Source organism: Ranitomeya imitator, chromosome 2, assembly GCF_032444005.1.
Source record: "Ranitomeya imitator isolate aRanImi1 chromosome 2, aRanImi1.pri, whole genome shotgun sequence".
Lineage (NCBI taxonomy): Eukaryota > Metazoa > Chordata > Amphibia > Anura > Dendrobatidae > Ranitomeya > Ranitomeya imitator.
The window spans coordinates 20,207,218-20,234,712 of NC_091283.1; the positions used below are offsets into that span (position 1 = coordinate 20,207,218).

Genomic DNA, 27,495 nt, shown 5'->3' on the forward strand with positions numbered 1-27,495 from the left:
ATCTGATTAACGCATCTCTGGATGCGGCTGATTGTGCTTCTTCAGCTGCGTCTAATGCTATTGCCATCAGAAGGGCCCTTTGGTTAAAGTCCTGGCGGGCTGATTCTACCTCTAAAAAATCTCTTACATCCCTGCCGTATCAGGGTGGTCGTTTATTCGGAGAAAAGCTGGATCAGCTCATTTCTGACTCCACAGGAGGGAAAAGTAAGTTTCTTCCTCAGCAGAGGGCTAGACAGCCTTTTCGGCGCCAATTTCAGGGCCGTTTTAGAACCTTTCGCTATGTCAGATTGGCCCCAGCATCAGGTTCTCCCGCGCAGGGTCGGCCCAATCAGGACCGAGACGGTCGGACCCCTTATACGGCCAGCCAGGGGGGAAGAATGCGTCCCCAGTCTACTAGATCCAGAGGATCTAGGACGCAAAGATTTTCGGCCAAGTGACTGGAGGCCTCCTCCGGGCGCCTCCAAAAAAGTAGGCGGACGTCTACTTTTATTTCGCCAGGTCTGGCTTCAGGTAATCCACGACCAGTGGGTGGCAGAGCTCGTATCTTCAGGTTATAAGATAGAGCTGGTCCATTTTCCTCCTCCCCGGTTCTTCCCATCCCGTCTTCCCAGGTGCAAATCTCTTCGTCAAAGCTTGTTCAATTCCATAGAGTCTCTCCGTATCAGCGGTGTCATTTCTCCTGTTCCAAAGGAAGAAAGGTTTCAGGGCTTTTATTCCAATCTTTTTGTAGTGCCCAAAAAGTATGGAGCAGTGAGGCCTATCCTAGATCTCAAACTCTTAAACAGGTTTGTCCGCGTTCGACACTTTCGGATTGAGTCTCTGCGGTCGGTCATCGCCTCTCTGGAAAAGGGAGAATTTTTGGCCTCAGTAGACATTCAGGATGCTTATCTTCATATTCCCATCTTTCCGCTCCATCAAAGATTTCTCCGGTTTGCCGTAAACAATCTACACTTCCAGTTCACGGCATTAACTTTCGGATTGGCCTCCGCTCCCAGGGTGTTCACAAAAGTCATGTCGACTGTGGTGTCCATTTTGCACTCTCGAGGTATAGTCGTCTTGCCATACCTAGACGATCTGCTGATCAAGGGACCGACATTTCAATCTTGCAGGGAAAATGTCGGCATCACTCTGGACACTCTTTCCCGTCTAGGTTGGTTGGTAAATTTAAGGAAGTCATCCCTACAGCCGTCTCGAAAAATCTCTTTTTTATGCATGATCTTCGACACCGCTCAAGCCCTATCTATCCTTCCCCAGGACAAGGTCCTAGCCCTTCGGCGGGAAGTGAGGAATCTTCTACAACCATGCCCTCATACGATTCGGTCCGGGATGAGGGTGTTAGGAAAGATGGTTGCAACCATAGAGGCGATTCCGTTTGCACAGTTTCATCTTCGACCCCTCCAACGAGCAATCCTATCAGTATGGAACAGAAATCCTCTCTCTCTCAACCGCAAATTTCGGTTGTCTTTCCAGACCAAGCAGGCTCTCGCTTGGTGGCTAAACAGCTCATCTCTACTCAGGGGGAAGCCCTTTCCCCCAACCAATTGGCTAGTGGTCACAACAGATGCCAGTCTCCTGGGTTGGGGAGCAGTGTTCTTCCATCACACAGCTCAAGGACGCTGGTCTCCTCGGGAATCAGATCTCCCCATCAATATCTTAGAGATTCGAGCAGTTCGGCTAGCCTTGTTACGTTTTCACCATCTTCTGGCGGGTCGCCCTGTCCGGATTCAATCGGACAACGCCACAGCGGTAGCTTGCATAAATCACCAGGGGGGCACCCACAGCAAGGCAGCCATGCAGGAGGTAAAACTGATTCTACTCTGGGCGGAGAGAAATCACTCTGTGATCTCAGCGGTCCACATTCCGGGCGAAGAAAACTGGGCGGCAGATTTCCTAAGCCGTCAGGGTCTAGCCTCCGGGGAATGGTCTCTCCATCCCGAGGTTTTTTTGCAGATATGCCATCTTTGGGGAACTCCAGATGTGGATCTAATGGCGTCCAAGGTGAATGCCAAGGTGCCCAGTTTTGTCTCTCGGTACCGAGATCCCCAGGCTATCGCCGTGGATGCGCTGGTACTGTCTTGGAACCAATTTCATCTCTCTTATCTGTTCCCTCCTCTGGCACTGCTCCCGAGAGTAATCAAGAAGATCAAATCAGAGAGAGTGCCGGCCATCCTGATCGCTCCGGATTGGCCACGACGGACCTGGTATGCAGACCTGGTACAACTTCTCGCCGGGGTTCCTTGGCGGCTCCCCGATCGGCCGGATCTTCTATCTCAAGGGCCGATGTACCACCAGAACTCAGAGGTCCTACGTTTGACGGCCTGGCCGTTGAATCTTGGGTTTTAACTCAGGCTGGCTTTTCTCAAGAAGTGGCTGATACCATGATCAGTGCACGTAAGTCCGTTTCGGCCAGGATTTATTATCACACTTGGAAGGTGTTTCTTTCCTGGTGTAGAGAACGCGGGCTGCCTCCTCTGCGTTTCTCCGTTCCAAACATTCTAGCCTTCCTTCAAGCAGGCCTGGTTTCTGGCCTTGCTCCTAGTACCCTTAAAGGGCAGGTTTCGGCTTTTTCAGTCCTTTTTCAGCGCAAGATTGCTCCTAATCGTCAAGTCAGGACTTTTTTTCAGGGAGTCGCTCATAAGGTCCCTCCTTATAAGACTCCTTTGGAAGCTTGGGACCTTAATCTGGTCTTAAGGGCTTTACAGAACGCTCCTTTTGAGCCTCTTCAAGAGGTTTCTTTGATGTTTCTCTCTTGGAAAGTCGTATTTTTAGTGGCCATAACGTCCATAAGACGGGTATCGGAGCTGGCAGCTCTTTCTTGTCGTCCTCCTTTTTTGCGTTTTCATCAGGACAAGGTGGTGCTCAGACCAGCACCGTCCTTTTTGCCGAAGGTTGTTTCATCATTTCACATCAATGAAGATATTGTTCTGCCCTCTTTTTGTCCGGCACCTGCGCACCGTGTAGAAAAAGCTCTCCATATGTTGGATCTGGTGAGGGCTCTGAGGAGGTACGTTTCCCGTACGGCCCCCTTTCGCCAGACAGATGCTCTGTTTGTCCTTCCGCAGGGTCGCAGGAAGGGATGCGCGGCTTCAAAATCTACCCTGGCCAGGTGGATAAGGGCGACCATTCAGGAGGCTTATCGCTCCATGGGCATGACGGTTCCGGCCGGAATCAAGGCTCATTCGACTAGAGCAGTGGGGGCTTCCTGGGCCGTGCGGCACCAGGCCTCAGCAGAGCAGGTTTGCAAGGCTGCGACCTGGTCTAGTCTGCATACATTTGTCAAACATTATAATGTCCATTCCCAGACCTCTGCAGATGCAAGTCTGGGTAGAAGGATTCTTCAAGCGGCAGTGGCGCATTTGTAGACAACCATCATCTGGATGTCTTTTACTGGTGAGTTATTTTTCCCACCCAGGGACTGCTTTAGGACATCCCACAGTCCTGTGTCCCCCAATGAGGCGAAGGAGAAATAGGGATTTTTGTGTTACTCACCGTAAAATCCTTTTCTCCGAGACGCTCATTGGGGGACACAGCTCCCTCCCTGGTAGCCTTATGGCTGCTTTTGTTATATCTGATTTTATTAGTCAGTAGGATCTTTTCTAGACATAAGTTTCTGTATTTATGCTGTTATATTGTTTATTGTGTTTTCTTCTCCTACTGCTTTTTGCACCAAACTGGAGTCTCTGGTAGCCAGTGTCAGGGTGTATACGATGGAGGAGGAGCTAACTTTTTTTTTCAAGTTTACTTAGTGTCAGCCTCCTGGCGGCAGAAGCATACACCCACAGTCCTGTGTCCCCCAATGAGTGTCTCGGAGAAAAGGATTTTACGGTGAGTAACACAAAAATCCCAATTTTTATCTGGGTGAAATATATACCGCACCGAGCAGGTGTAAGGTTTTGATTTAGTTGTTTGTTTATTTATTTATTCATTTATTTATTTATTTATTTACTTATCTACTTGTTTTAGGCAGCCATTCATTGTTCTTTAGGCTCTGGTAGCGCGGTATTTTCTACTAAACCAAGTAGTAAAATGACCCCCAAGTTGGGGAGTGAGGAATTGTAGGCCCGTCATGTGGCTGCATCTTGGTAAATCGTTCCACGTCTAAATGATCCGGATGCATGACGTTACCCCCAGAGGACCATGAATGTATCACACAGAGATACATTATTACATGCCATTATCACCCCAGTATATTCCTTTGTTCCCTCTGCTCTCTTGTTTTCCCTGCACTTTCTTTCTTTCCTCCCTTTCCCTGCGCTTTGATTTCTTCCTCCCTTTCCCCCGCACTTTTTTTTTCTCTTTCACTTTGCGTTCTTTTTTTCTTTTTTCCGTGCTTTCTTTCATTCCTTTTCCCGCTATCTTTCATTCGTTTCCCCATGCTTTTTTTCTTTCCTTTTCCCCGCGCTTTCTTTCCTCCCTTTCCCCACGCTTTTTTCTTTCCTCCCTTTCCCCGCGCTTTTTTCTTTCCTCCCTTTCCCCGCGCTTTTTTCTTTCCTCCCTTTCCCCGCGCTTTTTTCTTTCCTCCCTTTCCCCGCGCTTTTTTCTTCCCATGTTTTTTTTCTTTCACTTTCCCTGCGATTTCTTTCCTTCCTTTTCCCCGCGCTTTCTTTTCTTCATTCTTTTTCCCTGCACTTTATTTCCTCCCTTTCCCTGCGCTTTGATTCTTTGCTCCCTTTCCCCGCACTTTTTTTTTCCTTTCAATTATCGTTTTTTTCCTTCTTCCGTGCTTTCTTTCATTCCTTTTCCCGCTCTTTCATTCCGTTTCCCCATGCTTTTTTCAGTCCTTTTCCCCGCGCTTTCTTTCCTCCCTTTCCCGCGCTTTTTTTTCTTCCCCCGCGCTTTCTTTCCCTGTTCTTTTTTCTATCACTTTCTCTGCGCTTTATTTCCTCCCTTTTCCTGTGCTTTCTTTCCTCCCTTTTCACGCGCTTTTTTCTTTCCCTGTTCTTTCTTCTTTCACTTTCCCTGCGCTTTCTTTCCTCCCTTTTCCCGCGCTTTCTTTCCTCCCTTTTCCCGCGCTTTCTTTCCTCCCTTTTCCCGCGCTTTCTTTCCTCCGTTTTCCCGCGCTTTCTTTCCTCCCTTTTCCCGCGCTTTCTTTCCTCTCCTTCCCCGTGCTTTTTTCTTCCCATGTTCTTTTTTCTTTCACTTTCCCTGCGCTTTCTTTCCTTCCTTTTCCCCGCGCTTTCTTTTCTTCATTCCTTTTCCCCGCTCTTTCTTTTTTGCTTTCCTTTTCCCCGCGCTTTCTTTCTTTCATTCCTTTTCCCTGCTCTTTCTTTCTTGCCTTCCTTTTCCCCACGCTTTCTTTCCATGCCCTTCCTTTCCTTGCGTTTTCTCTCTTGTCTTTATCTTTCCTTTTTATGTATTTCAGAAAAAATTATTATGGTGGAAATTGGGCCAGTTTTACATTTTCCGGGTTACAGACGTGGATTGCAGACTGTCAGGTATGTGATGTGCAGTGACATTCTGATAATCTGGGATGGGGGATTGCTGGCAGCGCTGGTGTACATGCACATACACTGTGTGCAGTATCTCATAAAAATGAGTACACCCCCACATTTTCGTAAGTATATCTTTTCGTTGGACAACACTGAAGATCTGACACTTTGATACAATGTACGTATAGCTTGTGGAACAGTGTAAATTTCACACTTGAGAGCAATCTTGAGTTATTTTGAGGACACTATATTTACACTTATACAAGCTGCACACTGACTACATTGTATCAACTGGTCAGATCTTCAGTGTTGTCCCATGAAAAGATATAAAGAAGAAATATCAGGGGGATTCCGGACCCCCTGAGTCCTCACACTGCGCCAGTGACGCCACCACCTCTGCGATACCAGGATCACATCGGACATCTCGATCACAGTGTAGTAACATGACTCTTATTTATTTTTTTTTTACTTGCTTTATTTCCTTACATTAACCCCTTAGTGAGCAGGCCAATTTTTTTACAATTCTGACCACTGTCACAATGTGAGGTTATAACTCTGGAACGCTTCAGCGGATCCCACTGATTCTGAGACTGTTTTTTTTTTTTTTGTGACATATTGTATTTCATATTAGTGGTAATATTTCTTTGATATGATTTGTGTTTATTTATGAAAAAAACGGAAATTGATTTACAAAACCATTTTTTTTTTTTAGGGACCACATCACATTTGAAGTCACTTTGAGGGGTGTATATGGCAGAAAATGCCCAAAAGTGACACCATTCTAAAAATCTGCACCCCTCAAGGTGCTCAAAACCACATACAAGAAGTTTATTAACCCTTCAGGTGCTTCATAAGAACTAAAGCAACGTGGAAGGAAAAAAAATAGCATTTAACTTTTTTCACAAAAAAAATTACTTTAGACCCCCCAATTTTTTTAATTTTCACAAGGGTAGCAGGAGAAAATGGACCTCAAAAAGTGTTGAGCAATTTTTCTTGAGTACACCGATACCCCATACGTGGGGTGACTCCACTTTTTAGGCGCATGGCAAAGCTCAGAAGGGAAGGAGCACTGTTTGACTTTTTGAATGCAAAATTGGCTGGAATCGATGGCGGGCGCCATGTCGCGTTTGGAGACCCCCTGATTTACCTAAATAGTGGAAAATCCCCAATTCTAACTCCAACCCTAATTCCTAGCACAACCCTAACCACTAACTGCAAAGAATGGAAAAAAATTACAATTTTTTAAATTTAATTTTATCAAACTAAGGGGGTGGCAAAGGGGGGTTTGATTTACTATTTTTTTTTATTTTGATCACTGTGATAGTCTCTAATCACAGTGATAAAAATGAACGCATAGGAACAATCTCCTATTGTTGCCGGGTATTGGCACTGCTCATGCGCCCGCCATTTTCTTCCAGGAAGATGACATGGAGTGCTGGGGAATGGAGCAGGAGGGTCCGGGGATGGCAGCGGTACCAGGTGGGGCTCAGGGGACCCCATTTCTCTCCTCCGGTACGCTACATCATATCAGAGGAAAGAGAAATTAATTGAAAATCGGCCTTTTTTTTTAGATTGTCGTTATTCGGTGAATAACGGTGATCATGTGACAGGGGACGGTAAAAACAGACCCGAATCATGTTCTCCGGGGTCTCCACTATCTCCGGTAGCTGAGACCCTGGAGATTTTCCGCTGGGGGTGCTAAACACTTATTTCTCAGTGTCGTTAAAAAGCATATTGGCAGTCATGAAGGGGTTAAAGCGGAGGCAGATTTTGCATCAATATTGTGATTGTTACATAATGTTTCCAATTTCATCTGTTACCAGAAAGAAAACATCAGCACAGAAGACAGTGGGATAGAAAAGGAAATCCTCCTGGAAAACGAAGAAACGCTGTTACTGAACCAGCGGGACAAGACCGTACAGAACATCGAGGTTTACACTTACTCCAGGTAAGAGACAGTCCTGCCATAGCGGAGCGCTGCACGGCCAGATCCAAGGACACCGACCAACTGGAAACAGTCAGTAAGCTCATGAACTGACACCACCACGACAACCTGTCTGCGCTTCTATAAGTGGCGGGGTAGCTCAAAGAATTGATCAATTGTTTGCTAAATGTCTCATATTTGAAATACAGTTAGAATTTATGTGCAATTGCACTTCAGTTATTGCGTTCTGACCATAAGCAGTGCTGGCTTCTTCCCTTTTTTTTTTTTGCTTCTATAATACAAGGGCAACTACTGTAATTCTCCTCCATCAAGTAACTGTATAATGTGTGGAGTAAGGACGGCACATGCCAGAATGCAAATCACCAGGACAAGCTCAGCAGAATAGTGAGTGCAGCTCTGGAGGATAATACAGGATGTAACTCAGGATCAGTAATGTAATGTATGTACACAGTGACTGCACCAGCAGAATAGTAAGTGCAGCTCTGGAGTATAATACAGGATGTAACTCAGGATCAGTAATGTAATGTATGTACACAGTGACTGCACCAGCAGAATAGTGAGTGCAGCTCTGGGGTATAATACAGGATGTAATTCAGGATCAGTAATGTATGTACAGAGTGAGTGCAGCTCTGGGGTATAATACAGGATATAACTCAGGATCAGTAATGTAATGTATGTACACAGTGACTGCACCAGCAGAATAGTGAGTGCAGCTCTGGGGTATAATACAGGATGTAACTCAGAATCAGTAATGTAATGTATGTACACAGCGACTGCACCAGCAGAATAGTGAGTGCAGCTCTGGAGTATAATACAGGATGTAACTCAGGATCAGTAATGTAATGGATGTACACAGTGACTGCACCAGCAGAATAGTGAGTGCAGCTCTGGGGTATAATACAGGATATAACTCAGGATCAGTAATGTAATGTATGTACACAGTGACTGCACCAGCAGAATAGTGAGTGCAGCTCTGGGGTATAATACAGGATGTAACTCAGAATCAGTAATGTAATGTATGTACACAGTGACTGCACCAGCAGAATAGTGAGTGCAACTCTGGAGTATAATACAGGATGTAACTCCGGATCAGTAATGTAATGTATGTACAGTGGGGCAAAAAAGTATTTAGTCAGTCAGCAATAGTGCAAGTTCCACCACTTAAAAAGATGAGAGGCGTCTGTAATTTACATCATAGGTAGACCTCAACTATGGGAGACAAACTGAGAAAAAAAAAATCCAGAAAATCACATTGTCTGTTTTTTTAACATTTTTTTTGCATATTATGGTGGAAAATAAGTATTTGGTCAGAAACAAACAATCAAGATTTCTGGCTCTCACAGACCTGTAACTTCTTCTTTAAGAGTCTCCTCTTTCCTCCACTCATTACCTGTAGTAATGGCACCTGTTTAAACTTGTTATCAGTATAAAAAGACACCTGTGCACACCCTCAAACAGTCTGACTCCAAACTCCACTATGGTGAAGACCAAAGAGCTGTCAAAGGACACCAGAAACAAAATTGTAGCCCTGCACCAGGCTGGGAAGACTGAATCTGCAATAGCCAACCAGCTTGGAGTGAAGAAATCAACAGTGGGAGCAATAATTAGAAAATGGAAGACATACAAGACCACTGATAATCTCCCTCGATCTGGGGCTCCACGCAAAATCCCACCCCGTGGGGTCAGAATGATCACAAGAACGGTGAGCAAAAATCCCAGAACCACGTGGGGGGACCTAGTGAATGAACTGCAGAGAGCTGGGACCAATGTAACAAGGCCTACCATAAGTAACACACTACGCCACCATGGACTCAGATCCTGCAGTGCCAGACGTGTCCCACTGTTTAAGCCAGTACATGTCCGGGCCCATCTGAAGTTTGCTAGAGAGCATTTGGATGATCCAGAGGAGTTTTGGGAGAATGTCCTATGGTCTGATGAAACCAAACTGGAACTGTTTGGTAGAAACACAACTTGTCGTGTTTGGAGGAAAAAGAATACTGAGTTGCATCCATCAAACACCATACCTACTGTAAAGCATGGTGGTGGAAACATCATGCTTTGGGGCTGTTTCTCTGCAAAGGGGTCAGGACGACTGATCCGGGTACATGAAAGAATGAATGGGGCCATGTATCGTGAGATATGGAGTGCAAACCTCCTTCCATCAGCAAGGGCATTGAATATGAAACGTGGCTGGGTCTTTCAACATGACAATGATCCAAAGCACACCGCCAGGGCAACGAAGGAGTGGCTTCGTAAGAAGCATTTCAAGGTCCTGGAGTGGCCTAGCCAGTCTCCAGATCTCAACCCTATAGAAAACCTGTGGAGGGAGTTGAAAGTCCGTGTTGCCAAGCGAAAAGCCAAAATCATCACTGCTCTAGAGGAGATCTGCAGGGAGGAATGGGCCAACATACCAACAACAGTGTGTGGCAACGTTGTGAAGACTTACAGAAAACGTTTGACCTCTGTCATTGCCAACAAAGGATATATTACAAAGTATTGAGATGAAATTTTGTTTCTGACCAAATACTTATTTTCCACCATAATATGCAAATAAAATGTTAAAAAAACAGACAATGTGATTTTCTGGATTTTTTTTTCTCAGTTTGTCTCCCATAGTTGAGGTCTACCTATGATGTAAATTACAGACGCCTCTCATCTTTTTAAGTTGTGGAACTTGCACTATTGCTGACTGACTAAATACTTTTTTGCCCCACTGTACACAGTGACTGCACCAGCAGAATAGTGAGTGCAGCTCTGGAGTATAATACAGGATGTAACTCAGGATCAGTAATGTAATGTACACAGTGACTGCACCAGCAGAATAGTGGGTGCAGCTCTGGGGTATAATACAGGATGTAACTCAGGATCAGTAATGTAATGTACACAGTGACTGCACCAGCAGAATAGTGGGTGCAGCTCTGGAGTATAATACAGGATGTAACTCAGGATCAGTAATGTAATGTACACAGTGACTGCACCAGCAGAATAGTGAGTGCAGCTCTGGGGTATAATACAGGATGTAACTCAGGATCAGTAATGTATGTACACAGTGACTGCACCAGCAGAATAGTGAGTGCAGCTCTGGGGTATAATACAGGATGTAACTGAGGATCAGTAATGTATGTACACAGTGAGTGCAGCTCTGGGGTATAATAAGGGATGTAACTGAGGATCAGTAATGTAATGTATGTACACAGTGACTGCACCAGCAGAATAGTGAGTGCAGCTCTGGAGTATAATACAGGAGGTAACTCAGGATCAGTAATGTATGTACACAGTGACTGCACCAGCAGAATAGTGAGTGCAGCTCTGGAGTATAATACAGGAGGTAACTCAGGATCAGTAATGTAATGTATGTACACAGTGACTGCACCAGCAGAATAGTGAGTGCAGCTCTGGGGTATAATACAGGATATAACTCAGGATCAGTAATGTAATGTATGTACACAGTGACTGCACCAGCAGAATAGTGAGTGCAGCTCTGGGGTATAATACAAGATGTAACTCAGGATCAGTAATGTAATGTATGTACACAGTGACTGCACCAGCAGAATAGTGAGTGCAGCTCTGGGGTATAATACAGGATGTAACTCAGGATCAGTAATGTAATGTATGTACACAGTGACTGCACCAGCAGAATAGTGAGTGCAGCTCTGGGGTATAATACAGGAGGTAACTCAGGATCAGTGATGTAATGTATGTACACAGTGACTGCACCAGCAGAATAGTGAGTGCAGCTCTGGGGTATAATACAGGAGGTAACTCAGGATCAGTGATGTAATGTATGTACACAGTGACTGCACCAGCAGAATAGTGAGTGCAGCTCTGGGGTATAATACAGGATGTAACTGAGGATCAGTAATGTATGTACACAGTGAGTGCAGCTCTGGAGTTTAATAGAACTCTGGATCAGTATATACACTGAGTCTGTTCCTGTATATCCCCCGTGGACACTGTTGCGTTGATCCGCCGTGCTCGTACCTGTACTTTCTGCAGGCAGTACAGCAGGGTGTGCTTCTCCCGGCGTCCCTTTATATTACACACCACCTGTCTTCTTTCTCACTCCACAAGTGACGGCTTCTAGTAAAATCCACATTACCCGGCGTCTGTATTTATTAGTGCAGTGAAATAAGGGGAGCCGGTAACGGCCGTTGTTTACGCTCTGTAATATTCTCTCCGAGCTTCGAGGCTGGAGAGTCCTTGAGGAAATTTGCTCATAAATATTATGACCGCTCCACATAAAGCAGGTTTGCCCAGGTAGCGGCAGAGAGCGCCGCGGACCGCATGAAACAATCTACAAATTCGGGTATGTTTTATGCAAACAATCAATCTCCTGCGCGATGTAATGTGTCATTCAAGAGAGTGAAGCGACGAGGGCGACAACAGAGGAGAGTGGACGTCCGGGACGCTGGCGTCCAGAAAAGTATCCAGAGAAGTGACTGGTTACGTTTCCTTATAATGAGGTGTAATAATGAGGGGAAACATTCAGGAGACTTCCCACGACCCGCTGCAGAAGTCACCAAACACAATGGACTATCGGATGCTCCACTTAGCGCTCCGCCACCACGGCACTGTCTTCTGCACATATTTAGACATGCGCCAATCTTTAACTGGATAGCACATTTTTAAGATATACTCACATGCATGCCCAGTTCTACATTTTCTGTGGGTTTTTTGTTTGTTTTTATTGTCTTCTGAGACCATAACATTTTTTTTCTCTCTCGACATCACCGTATGAGGGCTTGTTTTTTTTTGCAGGACAAGTTGTATTGTAGTAATTCACCATTCACTCTACTGTGTATTGTACTGAAAAAGAGGGAAATAAATCCCAAGTGCAGTGACGTGGTGTAAATTACCACGATTCCACCATTTTGTGTTTGAGGTTTTATATTTATGGCATTCGTGGTGCTGTAGAAATGACCCGGTGCTGTGAAATTCCAGGTCCACATCATTATGGCGATACCAAAGGTAGACGGATGTTTATGCTGTGTTTTTTTTCTTATTGGAATGTGCGCAACGCAGAGATCCCAGAATGGCTCTCACTATCGTGAGGGAGATCCCAGAATGGCTCTCACTATCGTGAGGGAGATCCCAGAATGGCTCTCACTATCGTGAGGGAGATCCCAGAATGGCTCTCACTATCGTGAGGGAGATCCCAGAATGGCTCTCACTATCGTGAGGGAGATCCCAGAATGGCTCTCACTATCGTGAGGGAGATCCCAGAATGGCTCTCACTATCGTGAGGGAGATCCCAGAATGGCTCTCACTATCGTGAGGGAGATCCCAGAATGGCTCTCACTATCGTGAGGGAGATCCCAGAATGGCTCTCACTATCGTGCGGGAGATCCCAGAATGGCTCTCACTATCGTGAGGGAGATCCCAGAATGGCTCTCACTATCGTGAGGGAGATCCCAGAATGGCTCTCACTATCGTGAGGGAGATCCCAGAATGGCTCTCACTATCGTGAGGGAGATCCCAGAATGGCTCTCACTATCGTGAGGGAGATCCCAGAATGGCTCTCACTATCGTGAGGGAGATCCCAGAATGGCTCTCACTATCGTGAGGGAGATCCCAGAATGGCTCTCACTATCGTGAGGGAGATCCCAGAATGGCTCTCACTATCGTGAGGGAGATCCCAGAATGGCTCTCACTATCGTGAGGGAGATCCCAGAATGGCTCTCACTATCGTGAGGGAGATCCCAGAATGGCTCTCACTATCGTGAGGGAGATCCCAGAATGGCTCTCACTATCGTGCGGGAGATCCCAGAATGGCTCTCACTATCGTGAGGGAGATCCCAGAATGGCTCCCGCCGTCCTCGGGGGAAGGCTCAGGAGGGTTAAGCACTTGTCCGCTGCTTTTAACCTTCACTCTGCATCGAGCTCATCCCTAACATCTCTATTGGGTTGAGGTCCCTGATTGTAATGACCATGTCGTCTGATGCAGCCTCCTTTTCTCTTCTCCTTGGTCACACAGCTCGTGCATTGGCTGGAAGTGTTTCGTGTCATTGGCCTTTTACATCACAAATGATCCTGCGAAGTGCAGAGGAGACAGGACAGCGGTTGCTGTAGATCACTGTGTTGGCCATGCTTGTAATGTGCCTTGTATTTGGAACAAATCCCCAGCCGAGCCCCACACCACCATCACTCCTCCCCTCCATGCTTCCCCCCACACCACCATCACTCCTCCCCTCCATGCTTCCCCCACACCACCATCACTCCTCTCCATGCTTCCCCCACAATACCATCACTCCTCTCCATGCTTCCCCCACACCACCATCACTCCTCTCCATGCTTCCCCCACAACACCATCACTCCTCTCCATGCTTCCCCCACAACACCATCACTCCTCTCCATGCTTCCCCCACACCACCATCACTTCTCCCCTCCATGCTTCCCCCACACCACCATCACTGATCCCCTCCATGCTTCCCCCACACCACCATCACTCCTCCCCTCCATGCTTCCCCCACACCACCATCACTGATCCCCTCCATGCTTCCCCCACACCACCATCACTCCTCCCCTCCATGCTTCCCCCACACCACCATCACTCCTCCCCTCCATGCTTCCCCCACACCACCATCACTCCTCCCCTCCATGCTTCCCCCACACCACCATCACTGATCCCCTCCATGCTTCCCCCACACCATCATCACTACCCTCCATGCTTCCCCCACACCACCATCACTCCTCCCCTCTATGCTTCCCCCCACACCACCATCACTCCTCCCCTCCATGCTTCCCCCCACACCACCATCACTCCTCCCCTCCATGCTTCCCCCCACACCACCATCACTCCTCCTTTCCATGCTTCCCCCACACCACCATCACTCCTCTCCATGCTTCCCCCACAACACCATCACTCCTCTCCATGCTTCCCCCACAACACCATCACTCCTCTCCATGCTTCCCCCACACCACCATCACTGATCCCCTCCATGCTTCCCCCACACCACCATCACTGATCCCCTCCATGCTTCCCCCACACCACCATCACTCCTCCCCTCCATGCTTCCCCCACACCACCATCACTCCTCCCCTCCATGCTTCCCCCACACCACCATCACTCCTCCCCTCCATGCTTCCCCCACACCACCATCACTGATCCCCTCCATGCTTCCCCCACACCATCATCACTACCCTCCATGCTTCCCCCACACCACCATCACTCCTCCCCTCTATGCTTCCCCCCACACCACCATCACTCCTCCCCTCCATGCTTCCCCCCACACCACCATCACTCCTCCCCTCCATGCTTCCCCCCACACCACCATCACTCCTCCTTTCCATGCTTCCCCCACACCACCATCACTCCTCTCCATGCTTCCCCCACAACACCATCACTCCTCTCCATGCTTCCCCCACAACACCATCACTCCTCTCCATGCTTCCCCCACACCACCATCACTGATCCCCTCCATGCTTCCCCCACACCACCATCACTGATCCCCTCCATGCTTCCCCCACACCACCATCACTCCTCCCCTCCATGCTTCCCCCACACCACCATCACTCCTCTCCATGCTTCCCCCACAACACCATCACTCCTCTCCATGCTTCCCCCACAACACCATCACTCCTCTCCATGCTTCCCCCACACCACCATCACTGATCCCCTCCATGCTTCCACCACACCACCATCACTGATCCCCTCCATGCTTCCCCCACACCACCATCACTCCTCCCCTCCATGCTTCCCCCCACACCACCATCACTCCTCCCCTCCATGCTTCCCCCACACCACCATCACTCCTCTCCATGCTTCCCCCACAATACCATCACTCCTCTCCATGCTTCCCCCACACCACCATCACTCCTCTCCATGCTTCCCCCACAACACCATCACTCCTCTCCATGCTTCCCCCACAACACCATCACTCCTCTCCATGCTTCCCCCACACCACCATCACTTCTCCCCTCCATGCTTCCCCCACACCACCATCACTGATCCCCTCCATGCTTCCCCCACACCACCATCACTCCTCCCCTCCATGCTTCCCCCACACCACCATCACTGATCCCCTCCATGCTTCCCCCACACCACCATCACTCCTCCCCTCCATGCTTCCCCCACACCACCATCACTCCTCCCCTCCATGCTTCCCCCACACCACCATCACTCCTCCCCTCCATGCTTCCCCCACACCACCATCACTGATCCCCTCCATGCTTCCCCCACACCATCATCACTACCCTCCATGCTTCCCCCACACCACCATCACTCCTCCCCTCTATGCTTCCCCCCACACCACCATCACTCCTCCCCTCCATGCTTCCCCCCACACCACCATCACTCCTCCCCTCCATGCTTCCCCCCACACCACCATCACTCCTCCTTTCCATGCTTCCCCCACACCACCATCACTCCTCTCCATGCTTCCCCCACAACACCATCACTCCTCTCCATGCTTCCCCCACAACACCATCACTCCTCTCCATGCTTCCCCCACACCACCATCACTCCTCCCCTCCATGATTTCCCCACACCACCATCACTCCTCTCCTCCATGCTTAATAATAATAATAATAATAATAATAATAATAATAATAATTTTGTTTATATAGCGCCAACATATTCCGCAGCGCTTTACAAATTATAGAGGGGACTTGTACAGACAATAGACATTACAGCATAACAGAGATACAGTTCAAAACAGATACCAGGAGGAATGAGGGCCCTGCTGCTCGCAAGCTACAAACTATGGGGAAAAGGGGAGACACGAGAGGTGGATGGTAACAATTGCTTTAGTTATTCGGACCGGCCATAGTGTAAGGCTCGGGTGTTCATGTAAAGCTGCATGAACCAGTTAACTGCCTTAGTATGTAGCAGTACAGACACAGAGGGCTATTAACTGCATAAAGTGAATGAGAACATGATGCGAGGAACCTGATTGTGTACCACCATCACTACCCTCCATGCTTCCCCAACAACACCATCACTGATCCCCTCCATGCTTCCCCCACACCACCATCACTGATCCCCTCCATGCTTCCCCCCACACCACCATCACTCCTCTCCTCCATGCTTCCCCCACACCACCATCACTGATCCCCTCCATGCTTCCCCCACACCACCATCATTCCTCTCCTCCATGCTTCCGCCACACCACCATCACTCATCCCCTCCATGCTTCCACCACACCACCATCACTCCTCCCCTCCATGCTTCCCCCACACCACCATCACTTCTCCCCTCCATGCTTCCCCCACACCACCATCACTCCTCTCCTCCATGCTTCCCCCACACCACCATCACTTCTCCCCTCCATGCTTCCCCCACACCACCATCACTCCTCCCCTCCATGCTTCCACCACACCACCATCACTCCTCCCCTCCATGCTTCCCCCACACCACCATCACTCCTCCCCTCCATGCTTCCCCCACACCACCATCACTGATCCCCTCCATGCTTCCACCACACCACCATCACTGATCCCCTCCATGCTTCCCCCACACCACCATCATTCCTCTCCTCCATGCTTCCGCCACACCACCATCACTCATCCCCTCCATGCTTCCACCACACCACCATCACTCCTCCCCTCCATGCTTCCCCCACACCACCATCACTTCTCCCCTCCATGCTTCCCCCACACCACCATCACTCCTCTCCTCCATGCTTCCCCCACACCACCATCACTCCTCTCCTCCATGCTTCCCCCACACCACCATCACTTCTCCCCTCCATGCTTCCCCCACACCACCATCACTCATCCCCTCCATGCTTCCACCACACCACCATCACTCCTCCCCTCCATGCTTCCCCCACACCACCATCACTTCTCCCCTCCATGCTTCCCCCACACCACCATCACTCCTCCCCTCCATGCTTCCCCCACACCACCATCATTCCTCTCCTCCATGCTTCCGCCACACCACCATCACTTATCCCCTCCATGCTTCCGCCACACCACCATCACTCATCCCCTCCATGCTTCCACCACACCACCATCACTCCTCCCCTCCATGCTTCCCCCACACCACCATCACTTCTCCCCTCCATGCTTCCCCCACACCACCATCACTCCTCCCCTCCATGCTTCCCCCACACCACCATCACTGATCCCCTCCATGCTTCCCCCACACCACCATCACTTCTCCCCTCCATGCTTCCCCCACACCACCATCACTTCTCCCCTCCATGCTTCCCCCACACCACCATCACTTCTCCCCTCCATGCTTCCCCCACACCACCATCACTGATCCCCCTCCATGCTTCCCCCACACCACCATCACTGATCCCCTCCATGCTTCCCCAACAACACCATCACTCCTCCCCTCCATGCTTCCCCCCACACCACCATCACTCCTCCCCTCCATGCTTCCCCCCACACCACCATCACTCCTCCCCTCCATGCTTCCCCCACACCACCATCACTGATCCTTTCCATGCTTCCCCCACACCACCATCACTGATCCCCTCCATGCTTCCCCCACACCACCATCACTCCTCCCCTCCATGCTTCCCCCACACCACCATCACTGATCCCCTCCATGCTTCCCCACACACCACCATCACTCCTCTCCTCCATGCTTCCCCCACACCACCACCATCACTCCTCTCATCCATGCTTCCCCCACAACACCATCACTGATCCCCTCCATGCTTCCCCCACACCACCATCACTCCTCCCTTCCATGCTTCCCCACACCACCATCACTGATCCCCTCCATGCTTCCCCCACACTACCATCACTCCTCTCCTCCATGCTTCCCCCACACCACCATCACTGATCCCCTCCATGCTTCCCCCACACCACCATCACTCCTCTCCTCCATGCTTCCCCCACACCACCATCACTCCTCTCCTCTATGGTTCCCCCACCCCACCATCACTGATCCCCTCCATGCTTCCCCCACACCACCATCACTCCTCTCCTCCATGCTTCCCCCACAACACCATCACTGACCCCCTCCATGCTTCCCCCACACCACCATCACTCCTCTCCTCCATGCTTCCCCCACAACACCATCACTGACCCCCTCCATGCTTCCCCCACACCACCATCACTCCTCTCCTCCATGCTTCCCCCACACCACCACCACTGATCCCCTCCATGCTTCCCCCACACCACCATCACTCCTCTCCTCCATGCTTCCCCCACACCACCATCACTGATCCCCTCCATGCTTCCCCCACACCACCATCACTCCTCTCCTCCATGCTTCCCCCACACCACCATCACTCCTCTCCTCCATGCTTCCCCCACACCACCATCACTCCTCTCCTCTATGGTTCCCCCACCCCACCATCACTGATCCCCTCCATGCTTCCCCCACACCACCATCACTGATCTCCTCCATGCTTTTCCCCACACCACCATAACTCCTCTCCTCCATGCTTCCCCCACACCACCATCACTTCTCCCCTCCATGCTTCCCCCACACCACCATCACTCCTCCCCTCCATGCTTCCCCCACACCACCATCATTCCTCTCCTCCATGCTTCCGCCACACCACCATCACTTATCCCCTCCATGCTTCCGCCACACCACCATCACTCATCCCCTCCATGCTTCCACCACACCACCATCACTCCTCCCCTCCATGCTTCCCCCACACCACCATCACTTCTCCCCTCCATGCTTCCCCCACACCACCATCACTCCTCCCCTCCATGCTTCCCCCACACCACCATCACTGATCCCCTCCATGCTTCCCCCACACCACCATCACTTCTCCCCTCCATGCTTCCCCCACACCACCATCACTTCTCCCCTCCATGCTTCCCCCACACCACCATCACTTCTCCCCTCCATGCTTCCCCCACACCACCATCACTGATCCCCCTCCATGCTTCCCCCACACCACCATCACTGATCCCCTCCATGCTTCCCCCACACCACCATCACTGATCCTTTCCATGCTTCCTCCACACCACCATCACTGATCCCCTCCATGCTTCCCCAACAACACCATCACTCCTCCCCTCCATGCTTCCCCCACACCACCATCACTCCTCCCCTCCATGCTTCCCCCCACACCACCATCACTCCTCCCCTCCATGCTTCCCCCACACCACCATCACTGATCCTTTCCATGCTTCCCCCACACCACCATCACTGATCCCCTCCATGCTTCCCCCACACCACCATCACTCCTCCCCTCCATGCTTCCCCCACACCACCATCACTGATCCCCTCCATGCTTCCCCACACACCACCATCACTCCTCTCCTCCATGCTTCCCCCACACCACCACCATCACTCCTCTCATCCATGCTTCCCCCACAACACCATCACTGATCCCCTCCATGCTTCCCCCACACCACCATCACTCCTCCCTTCCATGCTTCCCCCACACCACCATCACTCCTCTCCTCCATGCTTCCCCCACACCACCATCACTCCTCTCCTCTATGGTTCCCCCACCCCACCATCACTGATCCCCTCCATGCTTCCCCCACACCACCATCACTCCTCTCCTCCATGCTTCCCCCACAACACCATCACTGACCCCCTCCATGCTTCCCCCACACCACCATCACTCCTCTCCTCCATGCTTCCCCCACAACACCATCACTGACCCCCTCCATGCTTCCCCCACACCACCATCACTCCTCTCCTCCATGCTTCCCCCACACCACCATCACTCCTCTCCTCCATGCTTCCCCCACACCACCATCACTCCTCTCCTCCATGCTTCCCCCACACCACCATCACTGATCCCCTCCATGCTTCCCCCACACCACCATCACTCCTCTCCTCCATGCTTCCCCCACACCACCATCACTCCTCTCCTCCATGCTTCCCCCACACCACCATCACTCCTCTCCTCTATGGTTCCCCCACCCCACCATCACTGATCCCCTCCATGCTTCCCCCACACCACCATCACTGATCTCCTCCATGCTTTTCCCCACACCACCATAACTCCTCTCCTCCATGCTTCCCCCACACCACCATCACTCCTCCCCTCCATGCTTCACTGTGGGCACCAGACCTGTAGAGACCATCCTCTCACCTCCTTTGCATCTTACAAAGATGTGACTTTTACGACAAATCTCATAGTTCTGACCCCTCAGACCACAGTACAGATTTCCAATGATCTGATGTCCAATCCTTGTGCGTCTCGGCCCATAGAAGCCTTTTATACTTGTCTGCGTTCCACAGTAGTGACTTCTTTTCAGGAATTCCACCTTAGGCTAGCTTCACATCACGTTAGGGCAATCCATTTAACAGATCCGTTTCAAAGCGGCACTAACACAATGTAACGGATCCGTTAAACGGATTGCTCTAACGCGATGTGAACCTAGCCTTCAACGCTCCTCGCAGTCTCCTCTGGATAGTTGATCTAAAGGTGTCTGCTACTTGACGGATGTGTGTCCGTTATCTGAGGTGCTGTGAATTTGTGGAAACTCGGAACTTATCCTCTGCAGCAAAGATCCTTCTTGGTCTTCTTTTCATGGGCCAATCCTTATAAGAGTCAGTTTCATCACATTGATAGTTTTCATGACTGCACTTGAGGATACATTCAAGGTTCTAGCACATTTGCAGACTCTCCTTCATGCCTTACAGTAATGGTGGACTTTTCTTAGTGTTTATTGCTATATTCTGGCTTAGAACCACTGTGGAGTAGGCTCCATGCTGTATAGATCTGTGCACCAACGCTGCCCCTGCAGAACACACTTTGTGGTCAGACATTCTCAGTGACTCCACAGACGACCTTTGAGCAAGGCCACGTGTCCATGGGGCAGCGTAAAGCCGACATCAGACAATCTAAGATGTAACATATTCAGTTTTGTTTCAATCGTGTTTCTTTACTCCTTTTTCTACCTTCAGTCTGAATCTGCAATATCTGCAAATGAACCACTGCATGAACAGGGGTGCCCAAACTCTTCCCTGGTAGACTGCTAGTGTACATAAGGCTTGATGCCTTTTTTTTTTTTTATAGGGATGTGGAGAGACCAAATAAACGATAATCTTGGCGATTCATTTTTTTTTTTTAACTTACGATTTATATAATTTTACATTTTGATCAAATGATCTTTACAGACTTCAGCAATACCAAGTGTGCGTTTATTTTTGAACTTTATTTTTGAACTTCTTTAATTTTTTTACATCTTTGTTTTTGTTACTTTGTTACACCGCACTACTGCGTTACATAGAATGTTACTGATCATGGGGGTCGCCTTCTTGTGAGCATAATGATGGCGGTAACGGGGCTCCCGTTGTCCACCAGAGATCCGCACACGGCATGGGGATGCAGCAGTACGTCATAGGAAGGGTTAAATAAATTGTCTGCAGCGGTCAGATATCTATAACCTGATGTCAGCCGATAACGGCCTGTGTGCTGCAGCCAATCACTGGTGTCTGAAGACGGGGACGTCATCGCTGCCCGTCCTGCCGAGCCCCCTGATCTGGCACCAGTGGGAATATCTGGATTATCAGCATCTATCCGCGTGGTTACCCTCCCAGCTTTCTGCAGGTGTTCGTTTTTTTTCCCTGTGTCCTAATAATGAAAATCAGTAATCGAGCAGAATCGGCGCAGACGTCCCCATCCTCTCGTCTCTTGATAAGGTCGATTCTATTTTTTTTTTTTCCTGTCGCACATCACCGGTTATTACACACGAAAAGTGATTGTCCAGCGAGGCGAAAACCCGAGCTACGGCGTCTCTGAGCGTGTTCAGCACAAAATGTGCGGAGAGCCTGAGATCAAGCAGGAGCCATCATTAACCCGACAGCATTAACCTAAATAAAAAAAAACCCTCCTCATCTGCATTTCCTCCGAGTCTCGCCAGGGTGGGGGGGCGATCACTGTGCTGCCGCTCCGCTAACACTCGGGTGTCCTGAGTTTGTTGTTTCCAGCATGTTCCGTGTGGCTGAGCGCGGCGGCGGCGGCACCCCCGGCACAGTGTCCTCGGATTCTGCCCTTACCTGTTGTGTGATGTGTAAACACAGGACTGACAACAGATTGTTTATAGAGCGGAGACCGCGCCATTGTCTGCCGTTATGTCACAATCCGCCAACTTCACTAAGAGGGCCACAGCAAGACCACAAATGTCTGCAACTTCCCAACCAACTTTGTGTTTTAGCTTCTTCTCATTTTACATATCTCTCCTTACTGTCAGTGAAACACATCCCGACTTACACCCTATATTATATACAAAGAAAGGCTGCACGCTATCGTGTCAAAGCATGTCGAATATGAAATACGTGAAATATGAATAGCAAAATGGCTTTTTAAACATTAGGAAAAATATTTGAGACGCTTTGCACAGAATTTGGCCAAATAGTGTGAGCCCATCAACCATCGTCAAGGTGGTCTCATTAATCTTATGGCTCCCTGACATTGCTGTCCAAATGTGAACACTTACCGAAGGCCAATGTCTGTATGCATGAGTGAATATGGACACGTCTCTCAGCAAAGCCACATATATGGGTTGGCCGGAACCAGATTAATGAGACCACCTTGACGATGGTTGATGGGCTCACACTATTTGGCCAAATTCTGTGCAAAGCATCTCATAAATATTTTTCCTAATGTTCAAAAAGCCATTTTGCTATTCATATTTCATGTATTTCATATTCGACATGCTTTGACACGATAGAGTGCAACCTTTCTTTGTATATTGTATATGGAGGTAGCTGCTCCTGGTATGCACCTATTCACACTAGTTTGGATGTGCCAGTCGTTTTTCTGTCATTACATCCTATATTATACCCCAGAGCTGCACTCACTATTCTGCTGGTGCAGTCACTGTGTGCATACATTACATTACTGATCCTGAGTTACATCCTGTATTATACTCTAGAGCTGAACTCACTATTCTGCTATTCAGGATCATTAATGTAATGTATGTACACAGTGACTGCACCAGCAGAATAGTGAGTGCAGCTCTGGGGTATAATACAGGATATAACTCAGGATCAGTAATGTAATGTATGTACACAGTGACTGCACCAGCAGAATAGTGAGTGCAGCTCTGGAGTATAATACCGGATGTAATTCAGGATCAGTAATGTAATGTATGTACACAGTGATTGCACCAGCAGAATAGTGAGTGCAGCTCTGGGGTATAATACAGGATGTAACTCAGGATCAGTAATGTGTGTACACAGTGACTGCACCAGCAGAATAGTGAGTGCAGCTCTGGAGTATAATACAGGATGTAACTCAGGATCAGTAATGTAATGTGTGTACACAGTGACTGCACCAGCAGAATAGTGAGCGCAGCTCTGGGGTATAATACAGGATGTAACTCAGGATCAGTAATGTAATGTGTGTACACAGTGACTGCACCAGCAGAATAGTGAGTGTAGCTCTGGGGTATAATACAGGATGTAACTCAGGATCAGTAATGTAATGTATGTACACAGTGACTGCACCAGCAGAATAGTGAGCACAGCTCTGCATGTAATGTGTTTTGGTGGTGAAAATTGATAATAGTTTTTTTTCTTTTCTGTGTTGTTGATTAGATGCGATTTTCTAATAAGAAGTGATTTACCTTCTGGTCTCTATATAAATTACTGAGGTTAAGTTTTAATTTTTCTGCTTTTTTTCCCTCTAGAAATGAAGATTCGGAGAATGTTCAGGAAGTTGGGTCGCTTCGTGTAAATCCTGATCTTTTAACCACAGAGTCCAAGGATCTGGACGCTCGCTCCGCCACCTCCTCTCAGAATGTCGATATTGCTGATGTTACAGTAGAGTCACAGGACGAGCCGCAGACGGAGATCGCAGCCACCGCTACCAGAGAAGAGTCTGTGGACGGTGATCGTGCCGCTGGTGATGTCAGTGAGGGGGAGCCCGGCCCCCCAGGCCCCATAACGGGGAGTCAGACTGAGCCCCAGAGAAATGTCACTTACTCTGATATTGTCCGAGAAGGAAGGAGATTCAATATCGACCTGGTCTCCAAGGTGAGCTGATAGGAAGTATCTGTGCGCTCACTTACATTGCTACATTACATCTGTAGTAATTGTCTTTCTATAAACTAATCTGTGATGTCCTGAGCTCCACTAAGCCGATTCATGACAACAGAACAACAGACTCCTTATAGATGAATATGCAGAAAAACAATGGAAAAGGCCTGGAAAAGCCAAACGGTGCAAAATTTGTAATGATACCCAATTTCAAACATAATTTTTCAGCCCCAAATAAATCCATTTAGATATAAAAAAATGTCCTTAAATGTGAACAACCCCTTTCAATTATTCTGTGGCAATTCTGACTTATACATTGTATACATCATTGTGTACATACATTACATTACTGATCCTGCACTTATCCTGGGTTACTTCTTGTATTCTACCCCAGAGCTGCACTCACTATTCTGCTGGTGCAGTCACTGTGTACATACATTACATTACTGATCCTGAGTTACATCCTGTATTATACTCCAGAGCTGCACTCATTATTCTGCTGGTGCAGTCACAGTGTACATACATTACTGATCCAGAGTTACATCCTGTATTATACTCCAGAGCTGCACTCACTATTCTGCTGGTGCAGTCACTGTGTACATACATTACGTTACTGATCCTGAGTTACCTCCTGTATTATACCCCAGAGCTGCACTCACTATTCTGCTGGTGCAGTCACTGTGTACATACATTACATTACTGATCCTGCGTTACCTCCTGTATTATACTCCAGAGCTGCACTCACTATTCTGCTGGTGCAGTCACTGTGTACATACATTACATTACTGATCCTGCGTTACCTCCTGTATTATACCCCAGAGCTGCACTCACTATTCTGCTGGTGCAGTCACTGTGTACATACATTACATTACTGATCCTGGGTTACCTCCTGTATTATACTCCAGAGCTGCACTCACTATTCTGCTGGTGCAGTCACTGTGTACATACATTACATTACTGATCCTGAGTTACATCCTGTATTATACTCCAGAGCTGCACTCACTATTCTGCTGGTGCAGTCATTGTGTACATACATTACATTACTGATCCCGAGTTACATCCTGTATTATACTCCAGAGCTGCACTCACTATTCTGCTGGTGCAATAACTGTGTACATACATTACTAATCCTGAGTTACATCCTGTATTATACCCCAGAGCTGCACTCACTATTCTGCTGGTGCAGTCACTGTGCACATACATTACATTACTGATCCTGAGTTACCTCCTGTATTATACTCCAGAGCTGCACTCACTATTCTGCTGGTGCAGTCACTGTGTACATACATTACATTACTGATCCTGAGTTACCTCCTGTATTATACTCCAGAGCTGCACTCAGTATTCTGCTGGTGCAGTCACTGTGTACATACATTACATTACTGATCCTGAGTCACATCCTCTATTATACTCCAGAGCTGCACTCACTATTCTGCTGGTGCAGTCACTGTGTACATACATTACATTACTGATCCTGAGTTACATCTTGTATTATACTCCAGAGCTGCACTCACTATTCTGCTGGTGCAGTCACTGTGTACATACATTGCATTACTGATCCTGAGTTACGTCCTGTATTATACCCCAGAGCTGCACTCACTATTCTGCTGGTGCAGTCACTGTGTACATACATTGCATTACTGATCCTGAGTTACGTCCTGTATTATACTCCGGAGCTGCACTCACTATTCTGCTGGTGTAGTCACTGTGTACATACATTACATTACTGATCCTGAGTTACCTCCTGTATTATACTCCAGAGCTGCACTCACTATTCTGCTGGTGCAGTCACTGTGTACATACATTACATTACTGATCCTGAGTCACATCCTCTATTATACTCCAGAGCTGCACTCACTATTCTGCTGGTGCAGTCACTGTGTACATACATTACATTACTGATCCTGAGTTACATCTTGTATTATACTCCAGAGCTGCACTCACTATTCTGCTGGTGCAGTCACTGTGTACATACATTGCATTACTGATCCTGAGTTACGTCCTGTATTATACCCCAGAGCTGCACTCACTATTCTGCTGGTGCAGTCACTGTGTACATACATTGCATTACTGATCCTGAGTTACATCCTGTATTATACCCCAGAGCTGCACTCACTATTCTGCTGGTGCAGTCACTGTGTACATACATTACATTACTGATCCTGAGTTACATCCTGTATTATACTCCAGAGCTGCACTCTCTATTCTGCTGGTGCAGTCACTGTGTACATACATTACATTACTGATCTTGAGTTACATCCTGTATTATACCCCAGAGCTGCACTCTCTATTCTGCTGGTGCAGTCACAGTGTACATACATTACATTACTGATCCTGAGTTACATCCTGTATTATACTCCAGAGCTGCGCTCACTATTCTGATAGTGCCGTCACTTTGTACATACATTATATTACTGATCCTTTATTTTACTCCAGAGCTGCACTCCCACTTCAGTTAGGTTTGCTTTTCGGAGGTGTTCCGTTTTTTCGGGGTGCTGCACGGAGCGTCTTCCTTAGTTCTGCAGCCATTTTTCTCGCCTCGGGTATGACTGAACAGTTGTACTTTTGTGCCTCGTAGCTGTAATATCTGCTTTTCCTGTTGTCATCCAGCTTTCCTACAAGCCGACTTCATATTTTGTAATTTGCAGAAAGATTAAAAATGATTAACTTTTTGTTGAATTTTATTCTTCTACTTAAAGGGACAGCGCTGTTTTCCGGGCTGATCCCCTGCCCCTCCTCTTATTCCATTACGGTGGCAGATCGGAGAATGACGCTGGTGACTAGTTACCGCCTTCATTACATCTAATATTTACATTTCTTTTCTTGCCGCTGGCCATAACTGACTGATCCCATCCACTTAATTAGCTCTTATGGTTTATATTCCTATAAATCCTTTGTTTTACCTTTTTAATAATTGCACCTTGTAGAGGGAATGAATATTAATGGTCCCGGCCTCCTTTTTCTTCTCATAATATAGATGTGAACCGAGAAGAAATGTCTCTTTTCAGAGCGAGAGGATCCGCTGCCTCCGCGATTCATCACTGTGATCAGTCTCTCTGTCTTGCTGCAAATCAAAGACATAATTGAGTTCCTGAGGATGGATTAGTCAGAAAAATCATTTACTCTGGCCGCATTTAGCAGCAATGTCAGGGCTCAGAGGCAGGAGATGACTCTTGTGTTTTTTTACAACTGGTTCCCTGCTTGTATGACAGAGATCCATGTGCCTTGTGCCCGGGGTACATAGTGACACAGAACGCGAT

At 48.3% G+C, this 27,495-nt stretch overlaps 1 protein-coding gene across 1 annotated transcript in view; it reads left to right on the plus strand.

Moving 5' to 3' along the window:
* The window catches only part of CHM (CHM Rab escort protein), a 125,169-nt gene that overhangs the window by 24,366 nt on the left and 73,308 nt on the right, over positions 1-27,495 (plus strand). The window contains exons 3-5 of the mRNA XM_069746103.1: positions 5,363-5,435; positions 7,253-7,377; positions 23,887-24,232. Coding sequence (XP_069602204.1) covers positions 5,363-5,435; positions 7,253-7,377; positions 23,887-24,232 — 544 coding nt within the window. The remainder of the gene's footprint in view (positions 1-5,362; positions 5,436-7,252; positions 7,378-23,886; positions 24,233-27,495) is intronic.